At 47.6% G+C, this 15,035-nt stretch overlaps 1 protein-coding gene across 2 annotated transcripts in view; it reads left to right on the forward strand.

Moving 5' to 3' along the window:
* Positions 1-8,317, forward strand: part of PRRX1 (paired related homeobox 1) — a 78,699-nt gene extending 70,382 nt beyond the window's left edge. The window contains exon 4 of one of the 2 annotated variants that reach the window (XM_065409880.1): positions 8,179-8,317. In XM_065409880.1, coding sequence (XP_065265952.1) covers positions 8,179-8,317 — 139 coding nt within the window. Of the gene's footprint in view, positions 1-1,493; positions 1,549-8,178 lie in introns of those variants that run through there. The other variant, XM_065409882.1, reaches the window with a different exon arrangement.
* The last annotated feature ends 6,718 nt before the right edge of the window (positions 8,318-15,035 follow it).

Consider the following 15,035-nt stretch of genomic DNA (forward strand, 5'->3'; position numbering starts at 1 on the left):
GGCACCAGTCTCTGAAAGAAGTCGCCTTCTGGTGGCGAATGTGAGATTAGTGAGTGGTTCCTCTCTCTTGTTCCTAGTGCACAGGCATTAACTTGTTGTTGGCAGTCTCAGCAGAGAGGCCAAGAACTGACGTGACTCTTCCATCCTTAGGCAGGTTGGGAAAGTTCCGGGAACTTCCCGTACCCTGATCTAGCAATAGGCTCAGCTGGGTCGTCCCAGCATTGTCTGGTCAGCTCTAGGGCACAGGGGCAGGGCTGGGTAAGGAGACAACAAGACTCAGCTGTTGGGCCCCAGAGCACCAGCCTGAACCTGCTCAGTTCTGGGTCTCGCAAGTCTCAGGTCTTTTATTTTAACAAGGACAAGACTAAGCCAAGGGGAAAACGTGAGCAGGCGAGGTTCATTGCTGCCATGGAAAGTGTTTTTCCTGGCACTGGCATTGTTGCTCTGGTAGGTCTGGTTGCTCCCACTCACACCCAAGGTGACCTGCCAATATTGGAAATATACAAACAGGGTAGCAAAACAGGGGCCCAGCTTCCCTCTCCGCTGAACCACATAGCAGAGGGAGCTTTCTGGAGCAGTGGCGGGAGGAAGTGATAAATACTTTGCTAAAAGGAGCAGGGGCGGGCGTTCCTCTCCACGAGTGGAAGCCGGCCTGATAGCATGTTCTGGGAGTTACTGGGCCATGAGAAATGCTGCCAGCATAAAATCAGAAAGGGAAAAATCTCCTTAGCATTTGCGCTTCATACAATTCACAGCCCTCGCCTCCCGTCTCTGGGCAGTCCCCAGCCAGCTGGGGCCTGCTCTCTGGGGGATGGAGGGAACTCAGGTTGTGCTGGCTTGTGGGGAGGGGTAGGTGACTGGTGGATGTTTTTAGCACTGTGGCTTGAATTTAAATGAAAGGCTTGCTCCATCCTGTCACAGCCCAATGTCAGCCCAGCTAAGCAACATCCCCTGTGCTGGCCTTAGAGAGCCATACCCGATCAAAGGTCTCTGCTGCCCAAAGTCAATCGGGCCTATTCCTCGCATCACTCATGCAACGAACAATCACTCGTCACGTGGCATCCCCTGTATGTTGGTACCTTTGCTCAGTGGTCCTCAACCATGTCCACACCGCAACCTCACATTAGAATAAAGAGGGGGTTAGGACACCCCCACTGTACAGACAAGGAGTGTGGTCTGGTCGTGACACTAGATGAACTCAATGAGCCCACTTTTTTGCCCTGTACACTGGGGCCAGGCCTTGCCCTCTGGTTTTTACCTGCCTGGCTGGCAAAGCCCCTTCCCATGGGGGTTAGCTCCCAGCATTGCATCCTGGCTTGGGGGTTTTGCCCGCAGTGTTGCTTGCTGGGGAGGAGTGGGGTGGTGAGACAGTCCAGGAGAGATGAGTGCAGATGGCCGCTCCCTTCCCATCCCCTATAGCTGTTATGGTCACGGTAATGGGGGTCTGTTGAACTTGCATGGCTCATTTCTACCTCTCACACTTTTAAAAATAGATCCTCGTCCCTCCCAAGATGTTGTTTACACGAGGGGCTTCATAACGGATTCTAGAAGACACTGCAAAGGTAACTTCCAGGGGGCAGGGGGCATTCTGTATGGGCTGTATGGGGCGGAGGCAGCATGGTCACTGGAAAGGCAAGGAGGAGACTGCCAGCTGGCTAGGCTGGTCTGGGCTGCTGTAGAGAGGAGGGACTGAAGTGGGCTCGAACGCGAGCCACGCCAGGCCCTGGCAGGGAGCACAGAAAGGACGGCAGCAGGAGGAAACTGTCAGGCTCATGGATTAGGTGGGTGGGCCTAGGCCAGATGCAGTGTTTAGAGGGGTGCCCCATGCTGCTCCAGGTCCGTGTGGATGGGTGCACTCCCCCCTCTAGGTCACAGTGTTTAGGGGTGCTCTGTCCCTTCCAGGCCACTGTTTATAAGGGTTCCCCTTCCCTGAGTCAACTCATAGAGGTTCCCCTTCCCACCACATTACAGTTGATAGAGAGACCCCTTTCCTTTCAGGGTCACAGTTCATAGGGCTGCCCTCTCCCCTTCAGGGTTGCAGTTTGACACAACGTCTTATGGCTGGCCCAGAAATACATGGCAAACATGTGGCCTACAGAGTGCTCAGTGATTTTGGGGTCCAGCTCTGCCAGCACCCACTCCCAGCACACCCTTACATCCTCCAGCTTCCTGCTGTGACCCCCTAGTTTGCTGTGACATGGAGAGTTGGGCTCCCAAGTTCATCTTTCAAAGACAAGCAGCCCTGTTCCAATCCCCCCGCCCCCCGATCACTGATCCTCCCCTTCTCCGCGCCCCCAGTGACAAGCCCCTCTGCGGGCTACTTGGGCTACTGAAGCCCAGGTGTCTTAGTTAGCACAGAGGCCCGCAGAACACAGAGCTATGCTCTTTGTGCTCCGGGGCCATCCCTTCCGCAGGTGCTAGAGCTCTGCTGGGCGGAGTGCAGGCCCAAGGCAGGATGGCAGAGCAGGGGAAACCTGTGGTCTCTGCTGCTCACACCTGCAGGCAGTGGCCATGGGCAGATGTAAGGCGAGCAAAGGTGGGAGATCCACAGAGATGATCTGCTTTCCCTGAGGTAGGCGTGCTAACGGCTAATGGCTTCCTTCCCACACCACCCTGCCCATCACCAGCAGTAGAGTCCACGAGACAGAGGCTGGGGTGATCACAAGAAAGCCCTATAGGAGGCTTTCTTCTGGGAGGAAAAAACTCTTGTCACCTAGCCCCCCACTCCCAGCATCTCTGCCAGAGCTGCCTTGCTATTGGGAGATGCAGGAAAGATGCACCTGTGCAATTACTTCAGTGGGTCTTGGAAACACCTGATTGAGTTTTATATACCCTTGTTTCTATCCTATTCTGAAAAATAGGTTAATGGGCTGCTGTCAACTCTTGTGCCATCCTATAATGGAGAAAGGGAAGACCCAGGAGCTTATAAACTTCATTGTGCTTAACCACACCACATATCGCTGAACTTTGAGGTGGATTGCAACCGTTAGCTCACCCCGTCTCACAGCACCCCTGTTAGCTAGGGATGTATTATTCCCATTTAGGAGACAGGCAAAGTGAAGCAGAGAGATTAAGGCCCAGATGGCCCCTAAATTCCACTGGAATCAAGTGACTTGGCCAAGGCCTCAGAGAAACACAGTAGCAGAGTCAAAATTAGAACTAAGGAGGTCTTTGCTTCCAATTCTGTGTCCTAGCCTTTTGGCACCATTTTACAATGTATGCAAACAAAGCTTATTAATGTTGGTGGGAGTTAAATGTAACATCCCTATGTTGGAACCAAAAGAAGACAGCAGTGGGGGTATTAAACTATTGATTTTTTATAGGCCAATTGTTCTCGTGTGTGTACTCTGTTCTCTGCACCCCTCAAAATTCAGTCAGTTGCTAGTCATATTCTGGAGTGGATTAAGAAATTCACTGGAATAGAGTTGCACAAACTATGAAGCAGACTACGGAGTAGCTCACTGGGCTGGGGTTGCTGTAGTACAATAGAAGTAAGTGAAAGAGAGATCCAGCCCCAGGGTCCCAAGTTTTATAATAATCCCTTACCATGACTACCCTAGTATTCTACAGTAATGGCCCAAGATGCTTCTAGGACGCTGTTGTTAGCTGTTGTGTTTGGGACCGTTGTAGAGCCCTGCAGCATTAGAGCTCGTGAATTTCAGCTGAATCTTTTTTTCGGTGAAGAATGCAGATTTGGCAACATCAAAATATTTTGCAAATTCAGTAAGTTGTTTTGGCTGGAAAAAACCCTAACAAAATATTACCACAAAATCGATTTTTTTTTAGCTTGAAACAACTTTTTGCTTCAAAATTTCCTTTCATTTAATGAAAAAACAATTGAAAATGCTTGAAACTGAAATGAAACATTTAATTTCGGGTTGAAGGAAACTTTTTTTTTCTTTCACTTTTCAATTCTCTGAAAAATTTGAAAAATGGTTTTTTGGTAGACTTGAAATGAAATTTAATTTTGTTTTGTTTTGTTTTTGACTTGCCGGTGAACCGACAAATTGGTTATTCGCACAGCTCTATGCTGCATTTTACAGAATCATAGAAATATGTCACTGGAAGGGACCGTGAGAGGTCATTTAGTCCGGACCCCTATGCTGAGGCAAGACCAAGTATACCTAGTCCATCCCTGACAGGTGTTTGTTCTTTTGTATAATGACTGCTGTTGAGGTAGAATGTGTCTAGAGTGGAAAATTTAGTCTCCCCTCAAATTCTCCTATCCTAAGTTATTGTTGAGAGACCTTTAACCATCTGGTTATTATAATTCATGATGTAGACAGGACGGTTAGCATTGAAGACAAACCAGCCTCTATCAGGAGCCACTGTAACAAAAAGGCTGAGGCCTGGCCTACACCTAAAACTTATGTCAATCTAGCTACATTGCTCAGGGCTGTGAAAAATTTCGTGGCCCCCAACCCACACGGTAGGTGCAGCAAAGCTGATTGTAGAATTCTGTCAACTTAGCTTCCACATCTCAGAGAGGTGGATTATCTACATCGATAGGAAAACCCCTTCTGTTGATGTAGGAAGCATCTACGGTCCAGTGGCACTGCTGTAGCACTGTTGCTGTGCCGCTGTTGTGGAGACGGAGCTTTTCAAAGGAGTTTAAAGGAATTAGATGCCCAAATCCCATTGAACTGGGAACCTATTTGGGATTTATGTCTAGCCATTTCCTGGTGAGGGGAGATGAAATTTCGCCAGAACTGTGATATAGTTGTGCATATGAAGTTGGGATTTTTAACTGAATGAAAAACAGAAACCTTGAGTTGTGCTACTAAACGCTACAGTATTTTTCCATTCTCCAAGCAGACTCTTCCTGTTTGGGATTTTGGGTAGTGTAATTATTATTCACTATTTGTATTGTGGTAGCTCATCCAGGCCCCAGTAAAAGATCTGGGCCCCATTGTGCTGGGTGGTGTACACCAGTATAATGAAAATATGGTTCCATACATCTTACAATCAATGTATAAGACAGGACGAGAGACAAGTACAACCCAACAGGCACTTTCCTGTACTAAGAAGTACTGTAATGAAAATGACCACTAGAGGGCTTTCAAAACTTTGAGGATGACATTCACCTCTGTGCAGAGAGCCAGCACAAGGATCAGGCGGGCTGGGGTGCAGGGCAGAAGGGTAGGAGAGAGAAAGGGGAGATATTGAGACTCAGCATGGGGCAGGAGGGATGGCAGCTGGCTCCAGGCTGGGAAGGAGGATCCCGGGGGATCCTACCTGCTCCTGGGCCCATTCCAGACCCTCCAGATCCCACTCTCTGCTCCCCAGCCCAATCCTGGGTGCCACTGCAGCTTCTGCAGGTCCCCTCTATCACTCCTCCAGCTGTACACAAGTTTACATGGGAGCAGAACTCCCAGCATATTTCCATTGCAGGGATGCTAGGCCTTCCTACACCGCCCCCCCACCCCCCGCCAGGTTTTCACCCATCCCCAGGCCCAGACACCACTTAAGTCTCATATAAAATGTATTTTAAGGACGTAAGTGGTGTATGGCCTTTTGCGCAGGGGTTAGGGTGACCAGACAGCAAGTGTGAAAAATCGGGATGGGGGTTGGGAGTAATAGGCACTTACAGAAGAAAATGCCTCAAATATCGGGACTGTCCCTATAAAATAGGGACATCTGGTCACCCTAGCAGGGGTGTATGCCAGCCTATTAGCATAAATTACATTACAATATTTAGATACAGCTAAAAATCACAGAAAACTGGGATCAGCCTTAACAAAATCCCAAACCTGAATTGATTTCCTGATACTTCTCAATTGTCTGCGGTACACATGAGAAATGTAGTCTGTCAAACTATTGGGATTCTTTTAAAAATTGTTTCACTCATTCAGTGCACTTTATTTCCTCGGGGTCTTTAAATCAGCATCGGGCAATCATTGCAAGTTCCCCAGTTCAGATCGGGCTTTTATCTGAATGACCCACACCTGTTGTTCCTGAAAAACTGCTCAGGGAATTTCTCGGGAACAAGGAATTTCTACTTTTGTTCTGGAAAGGTAGATGTAGCATTAAAATTAAACATAGTTTTCACAGGGTATATCTAGACTGCAATCATGGGGTACGACTGCAGCTTGAGCTGACGTATCTGAGTCTGCCTTAATTTGGCTAGCTCAGGTATTGGAGCAGTGAAGCTGTGACAGCATGGGCTAGCCCTGGAAGTGATTACCCCAGGTTCCAGGCAGGATCAGATACGCTGCAGCAGCATGGGCTATCTGATCCTGCCTGGAACCCAGGGTAATCACTTCCAGGGATAGCCCGTGCTGCCACAGCTTCCCTGTTCTGGGACTCGAGCTAGCCAGATTCAAGCTAACTTGGGTACATCGGCTTGAGGAGTGTAGATGTACCCTTAGATTGCAAGCCCTGTGGGACACAGACCATCCTTTTGTTCTGTGTTTGTACAGCACCTAGCACAATGGGATCCTGGTCCGTGACTGCAGTTCTTAGGCGTTACCACAATATCAATAAATATAAATAATAAATGTAACCAAACATTATTGAACCTCAGGAAAGCTTCAGGGTTGAAGGTTTACATTTACAATACAGGACAAAGGTGCAGGTGGGTTTGTATTTTATTCAAAGCTGTTCATCCTTAATGCTGTTTTGACCTCTTTCCCACATGATTTCCCTGCGTCAGGCTGGGTATCTTTCCCATCCACAAAGTTAATATGAGTCGAAAGCAGTTTGAGCATTTGTAATAAAGACAGTTTGGAATCCCCTTGATTACAGTAGGTTTTGGATCGGGCCTTATGAGAGATGACTGTTAGATCATGTACGTGCTGTCCAGTGATGCTTAGTGGCAGCTACTGTCACACTCTGTAACACCTTGTGCATTCGTTCTCCAATTGGTGCTAGACGTCTCAGGTTACAGCCGTACGGTGGCTGTAAAGGGATATGCCACATCCATGTTCACAGTTACTGATCAGCTGTTAAACAGGAAAAGGGACAACAGAGAAAATGGAGCAGGGCCATGGGAGTAAAGTTTCCCAATAGGAATGCTGCTGAGGTTTTATCCGGTGATAAAAGTCCATCTTATCCCACAGCCCCACCAAAAGTGCAAAGGAAGTGTTTAGGAAAAAAATGCCTGAATGGATGTGCTGAGTCAAATAATTCCTGTAGTCTAGGAGATGGTGTTCCCTAAAGCTAAAGCATGGCACTGCTACCATGCCCATTTCTAGGCTGGGCAGTGAGAAATGTGAGTGTTCATGATCTGTTCTTTCTGTTTCTCGGTGGCGTTTGGTATGAAGCTCAGTTTTCTCTCCTTGGCCAGGCCACTCAGGTGATGTAACAATGAATGCTAGTGACTGACAAAACTTGGCTGGGACGCAAGTGACAGAAAACTGTTTGCCATTCCATACAGGAAGTGGCGGCATGGTCCATCTGGGTCTTGGTGGCAAAATGGACTTTCCTGAGTTTATTTTCCTGTGAAATGGGTCTGGTAGCTGCTTGGCCTGGAATAGGGTCTGTTCTGGATCACCTGAAAGTTTCTGTCTCGAGCAGCAAATATAACTGAACTGCATGTAAAATTCTAAGGGTCCAGCTCTGAATTGTGCAGCCACTTAGAAATATCACCAGCAATTTGGAATATGTGCAACACACTGGCAAAACCTTTGCTCCCTTACCTGTAGTAAACCCCCAAATTTTCCCAAGGTAGACTTGCCATTAGAAAGAATCTCCAATCATAGAAATCAGAGGTGGAAAAGGGCTGTGTCTAGTCTATCTTCCTGCTAATGCAGGCGTGTTCCTTCCAATATATTCTAGAGCCAGGACCTCAGACCTGAGCACCCCTGAACTTTGACAAAGGTTGGCTCCGAATGTGAACTTTGCATCTGATGACTATTTGTAGTACATTCTCATGTACTTTGGTCGTTGTGGGGCTGGTTCATAACCCTTTGACTTCAGCTGGCTTTGGATCAGCCTGTAGCCTGGGAAGTGTCGTTAGATAGGGTGATCCATCAGTGCGCTAAAAGAGAAATTACTAAAATGTCCAGTCATGGTAAGGAATGTTGCACCCAGTAACTGAAACATTATACATCATGATGTATGCCCATGCCAGCACCCGCTCACCTAGCGACTGTTTTCCGAGTTCAATGCAGCCCTGACTTGCAGCTGGATTCTGATTTTGTTTTTCTTTCTTTTCTCCTCTTCTCTCCACCCCAACAGCGCCATGGCTACCTATTCTGCTACGTGTACCAATGCTAGCCCTGCCCAGGGCATGAACATGGCCAACAGCATTGCCAACCTGAGACTGAAAGCAAAGGAATATAGTTTACAGAGGAACCAAGTACCGACAGTCAATTAAACACTGTCTCAAAGAAAGAGTAAAACAAAATGACACCCGTCCTGCTTAGCAGTTTGCTCATGCTGAAAAAATAAACCCTGAACTGACTATTGGGACAAAAGCAGGAGAAAAATGAACTGCAAATTAGTTATGATGTTCCTCTTTCATTGTGGGATAATGCCACCACTTTGTGTCAGGTTTATCGCTTCTGCTCAGTATACTATGAGCTTCTTCAATTAAGGACAATTCCATCCTTGTTGTTTATTTTATACGTGACTGCAAAAGAAACCCTATCAATCCAACCTTTGAACTTCTCCCCTAGACTTTCCTGAGGTTCAGCACCGGGTCCCTCACCTCCTGTGCCCCAGCTCACTCTAGAAAAGGGAATTCCGAAGCCAAACCCCTCCGTTGTATCCGCATGAGATCGAAGTATCCTTCCATCGCTCCAGACCAAGGCTGCAGCTGCAAAGTCGTTATCATTAGCCTCTGAGGAGGCTTTTCGAGCAACGCGGTGGGTTCCTCTAGTCCAGTTGCCTGAAATGTTCAGCATTTCATTCACACCCATCTTGAGTTTAGAATTTATTCGCCTCTGTCTGATTATTTCTGGCCCAGCCTCTTTGAAAAGCCAAAGAAGAGAAGATTCTTCTCAAGCTAGAGTGCGTGTCTGCATGGGGGAGATTGCTCGGGAGCTCAAAGATTAGGACTTTGCCTTACGCTTCTTTCTATACCTTATGTTTTGTGCCACAGGTAAAGGTGTTGTCCAAACGCATTTGTTTTATATATACTGTATATATTTATATATATAAGATATACATGCAAGCTTGGTTGGTGTTTTTTATTAAACAAAATAAAAATACATTGAAAATGTTCAGGATGTGTGTGCTCCAGCCAAGTTCCTATAGAGACAGATACATATTGGAGTGCCAGATTCCCATTTATGGTCGTATGCTGCCCTCGATCATAGCAATAATAAATAGCTTACACTTAGAACATTTCATCTCACAGAAGGCCACAGCACATTACAAGCTGTCGGCCAAATCCCCATGTCTTTAGTCAGGCAAAACTCAGGATCCAGTTGATCCAAATCTGGAGGTCAATATTCAGGGCTAGATCATCTCTTCCTATGGGAAAACCCATCTGACGAGGCCCTGGGGGAAGAAATATTGTGAAGTTCCATTTGTGGAGTGAGTAGGGTTTGCTCCTCCAGAGAAGTGAGGACTCTGGCCCTCCAGCACTTCAGATCCAGTCAGATCTTGGGAAATCCACCGAAGACACAGGACCATCCACTGGGTGCGGTGCCAGGCGATAGAGGGGGTTCTCCCACCATGGAGGGATTACACACCAAGGTAAGACAGCAGGAGCCAACAGTGCTTTTTCCCCTGAAACGCCCTCCCCCTTGTGAGACTCAGACAGGGATGAGATTCCTATCAGATCCCCTTCTGTACTTCCCCCCACAGTCTAGAGAGAGGAGGGACAACATTATGAAGCTGTCTTGGATCTGTGCCTGGAAAGTTTCCCCCCATGCATACGTCCTGAGGGAAAGATGATCCCCTTGTGCTTTTACTGCTGCCAGTGGGGATACGCCTGAGTGAAACCAGAGGGCCTGCTTCTGCCAGCCTTTCTCACGCCAAGTAGCACTTATGTACAGAAGTAGAGCCATTGAGGGCCAGGTGCTGAGATCTTTGCTCACGCTGAGTAGAACTTTGCTCCTTGAATGGCCTCACTGAAGTCAATGGACTGTTCAAGGTACTATTCGATGTGAGTAAGCATTGGGCACTGATCTGATGATTATATATACCCAGAGCATTTCCCAAACAGTACCGTAGATCTATATCTAGGTGTTGAAGCAGGCACCTTTTGGCTGGAATATGGCTTTGGTCTGGCAATAGGCCCCACCATTCTAAAACCACGCACAGCCATTTAAAATGAAGGTGAAATGTTACGTAGGCAGAATATGAATTAAAATTTAGCCTGAGCATCGGGCTTAACACTTGCAAAAAGCATATGAACCAAGGGCCAGATCCTCCACTGGTCTAAACGGGTGTCGCTCCGCTGACTGCAGTGCTGGGCTGATTTGCATGAGATGATGAGCTGGCCCCCATGCAGCCGGGATTTTGGTTGTATCTAAAAGACGGTGCCTCTGTGTGCTCTGGCGTGGATTCGTTCAGGACTGAATCCAGGGGATGAGTGCCTCCTGCTGAGTCACCAACACCAGGGTGCAACTGTGCTGCCCAACCTTACAGGACGGTTCATTTAGGAGTCCACATGCCATGCTGGACAGATAGACTTGCCTTCCCTCCCTCCAACTTGAGTAGAATTTGCCCTTCAAAACAGATCAACTTTTTAAGCAGATTGGCCTACCCCTCTAGTTCTCTATCTAACTCTGCTTAGCTTCTGAGCTCTAGCTGGCCGGGTCACATGCAGTTGTGGATGTCCCTAAGAGTTCTGTGTGTGGCATGAGGATGTCATAATACAGCCAGGCATTGCCTAGTTGGTGCCAGCATTCTGCTTCAAACTTCCCACCATTGCATCAAGGTTGTTGACCCTCATGATTTTATTGGGATATTTGGTGGGGTTCCTAAAGCCACAGGTCCTGGAGTCACATGATTGCAAGAAAATCTCAGCTTTCATTTAGCATCCCCCTACTGCACCCCGCAAAATTCTAACCCTTGTGGTTGTGAAGAAAAGTGAGACAGTGTGACCAAAGTGTCATCTAAAGGCTCAAAAGTTAGACAGTAAAGAAAAATGACCCAATATTTACAGGACCCAATGCCCTCAAGTGCAGGGTGGGGGACAAACCAGATGACCACTTGGGGTCCCTTCCAGTTTTACATTTCTATGAATTATTATTTTTAAGTTGATCTTATGATTTATTGGGGGTGGCTGACTCATGACTTTTGATTACCTGGGGGATGACACTATTGTTACACTACCAAAAGTGCTGTTCTGCTGGTGGCACAGCAATCGACAACTACTGGTGTTCAAATCACTGCGGGGCATAGCCCTCAGAACAGACTGAGGCAACACAGTGGTTAAAATGTATGGCAATATACCTATCTTATAGAACTGGGAAGGGACCCTGAAAGGTCATCAAGTCCAGCCCCCTGCTTTCACTAGCAGGACCAAGTACTGATTTTGTCCCAGATCCCTAAGTGGCCCCCTCAAGGATTGAACTCACAACCCTGGATTTAGTAGGCCACTGCTCAAACCACTGAGTTATCCCTCGCCCCCAAATGACTGTGACTGGCCTACACTCAACCTCTGTCTGCTGTTACCATCAGTCGATGGTAGTGCAATAAGGAGAAATTTAAAGGAAAAATGTTAGTGTAGACACAACCAATGGGACTTAGATATGTGCCAGGACAAAGACACCCTTTAATTATCCACTCTTTCCAGCACCAGCCTACAGATACATCCTTGAAGGGGATAGGAATAAATTTACAAGAAAGTATAAATATTGGAAAGCATTTAATGTTATCTCCAGTTTTCTGAGGTGCATTGTATTATCTAGCAGGGCATTAGGAGTCATGACTCCTGGGTTGTGCTGCTGTGTCCACTGCCGACTCACTGCGTGACATTGGCCAAGTTATTTCACCTCTCTTGTGCCTGGCTCTCCTACTCTGCAATATGGGGAGACTAGTACTTACCTACCTCACAGGAGTGTTGTGAGGCTTCATTTATGGAGATGTTCAGATGAAAGGAAATAGCTCAGCACAAAATACTATGTGGTGTCGGAGCTGCATTTTCCCAGCAGAGAGAAATTGCGTCCTTTTGGATAACTGTGTTTCTGTGTTGGGGTTAAGAAGGGTGATGGTTCATCTTCACAGAACTCTTGAGATCAGACGCTGTGTGGAGAGGTCCAATCACCATAGCAAACTTCTAGGAAATGGCTCAAAGAGCTTCCTTTCTTTCTCGGCTTTTAAATTGATACTTGGGGTACTTTCAGCTCACCCAATCCTGCGCCAAGCAGAGCTTGGGGGAGGGAACTCACATTCAAATTAAAAGCAGGAACCATATCTTCAGCGTGTGTGTATTAGCATGGCTTTGATGAAGTCAATGAAGGACAGATGCTAGCTGAGAATCTGGGCCAAAGTTTTCAATCAATGAATGCTGCATTTTTGTAGTACCCTAGCCCCTCTCCACTTTTTGATACACCACGAGGCATCTTCTGCAGGCAGAAATCACTTTGAGTCTCAGCAAAGGGCTGGTCTACACTAACCCCCCAATTCGAACTAAGATACGCAACTTCAGCTACGTGAATAATGTAGCTGAAGTCGACGTACCGTAGTTCGAACTTACCGTGGTCCAGACGCGGCAGGCAGGCTCCCCCGTCGACTCCGTGTACTCCTCTCACCGAGCAGGAGTACCGGAGTCGACGGCGAGCACTTCTGGGTTCGATTTATCGCGTCCAGACAAGACGCGATAAATCGAACCCAGAAGTTCGATTGCTTGCCGCCGAACCAGCGGGTAAGTATAGACGTACCCAAAGGAATCCATTTCTTATGCTGGTGGGAAAACAGCTCAGAAAGGACGAATGTGCAAACTCCCGGGACCAAAGTTGCCCAATTTGTGTTCCCTGAATTGTTGTGACTCTTAAACTGAGATTTGCCTGTAAATACCAGGACTTAATTAAGGTCTGATCCTGCAAACACTTATGCACATGCTTAACTTCACTCATGACAATAATCACATTCACTACATTTGAGTAAAGTTATGCGTATGTATAAGTATATGCAGCAGTGGAGCCATAGAAATGTCTCCAGGTTTTGCCTTATTATTTAGGTGGCGATGATTTTATTTTTGGTGAAGTCGTCCCGTCTGCTGGATTCTCACCCTCCCATTGGTAAACTTCCACCAGATCAGAGTGGGAGTATCCTGACGAGGGCCAGACACAAAACCACCACATCCAAAAATGCACCCAGCACCCACCAGCTTTTGTAAATATAGTCCACGGACATCAGCTTTGTCCGTGGACTATATTTATATTTACTTATATTTACAAAATATACTTATATTTACAAAATCAATATACTTATATTTACAAAATCAACTGCAGGTTTTCATTGCTGATGATTTCAACCAACAAGCGATTTTCTATTCATCTACTCAGCAAAAGCGCAATAGTGTGATCACACGTGTTCATTCTGTATTTTATAAAACTGTATCAATATACATGCAAATTAGGGGCCTGATTGTGAAGGCATGAAACTCTCCACAGCTTTAGTAGAACTTCCAGGTGCATTGTGTCTGGGCTTCTTAGATGTTACCTAATTAACGCTTGGTGTCACAAAGTTTGGGGACCCATATGGAAGAACATGTTCATGAGACGTATCCCCCTCTGACACTCATGGACAAATACTGATGAGCAACTCTCCACCATTGGTCTGTCCAAAAACAAGGTGGTGGTGGACTGTATGAAATTTTAAGTGGGGGGAGGGGGAATAAAAACACTGGGAAGATGATGGACTGGAGCAAACACCACTGAGGGGTTTTGAGATCTTGTGGAAATATATTCTGTAAATTATATCTTGCTTTGTGATGTAAAATATACTATGTTTGACTAGAATAGAAATGATCATTTTCAATAAATGGAGCCCCTGCCACCCTTTCCATTTGTTGTCATGCATTTGTGTCTGCTGCGCTAGTCTGGAGAGAGCACCAGGGGCAGGGCACCGGAGGAGTGGCAGTTGAACCAGAGCCCAGTGTCACTTTTCTTTCCAGGGTCTGCTTCTGGAGACTGAGGCCTGGTCTACATTTCAAAACTAGATTGACCTATCTACATTGGTTAGGGCTGTGAAAAATTTCATGCCTAACCCCTGGTGTAGACATGGCTAGTTCAATAGAAGAACTTCTGTCAACCTAGCTACCACCTCTTGGAGGGGTGGATTAACTGCATCAACAGAAAAAATGATGTAGGAAGCATCTTGTCATGGGCTGGCCAGCCCTTGGAGGCAAGCTGTGCTCAGCCTTGCCCCTGACTTAGCCGCAGAGACCCCAGAGAGGGAGATCGGAGAAGACATCAGCTGCGACTGGCCATTGTGGTAGGGTTGCCAGGTGTCCAGTTTTCGACCAGAATGCCCAGTTGTAAAAGGGCTCTGGCGGCTCCGGTCAGCACTGCTGACCAGGCCGTTAAAAGTCCAATCGGCGGTGCAGCGGGGCTAAGGCAGGTTCCCTGCCTGCAGTGGCTCTGTGCAGCTCCTGGAAGCAGCAGCAAGTCCCCCCTCCGGCTCTTATGTGTAGGGGCAGCCAGGGGGCTCTGCACACTGCTCCTGCCATAAGCGCTGGCTCCACAGCTCCCATTGGCCAGGAACTACAGCCAATGGGAGCTACAGGGATGGCGCCTGCAGATGGGGCAGGGTGCAGAACCACCTGGCCGCGCCTCCGCATAGGAGCCGGAGTGGAGACATGCCACTGCTTCCGGGAGCTGCTTGAGGTAAGTGCTGCCCGGAGCCTGCACCCCTCATCCCCTCCTGCACTCCAACTCCCTGCCCCAGCCCTGATCCACCTCCCACCCTCCAAACCCCTCAATCCAAGCCCGGAGCACCCTCCTGCACCCCCAACCCCCTCATCCCTGCCCCACCTTAGAGCCTGCATTTCCAGCTGGAGCCCTCATCCCCACCTCTGCAGCCCAACCCCCTGCCTCAACCCTGATCCCCCTCCCTCTCTCCAAACCCCTTGGTCCCAGTCCAGAACACCCTCCTACAACCCAAACCCTTCATTCCCAGCCCCACCCCAGAGT

The sequence above is a fragment of the Emys orbicularis genome, chromosome 8, assembly GCF_028017835.1.
Source record: "Emys orbicularis isolate rEmyOrb1 chromosome 8, rEmyOrb1.hap1, whole genome shotgun sequence".
Taxonomy (NCBI): Eukaryota; Metazoa; Chordata; order Testudines; family Emydidae; genus Emys; species Emys orbicularis.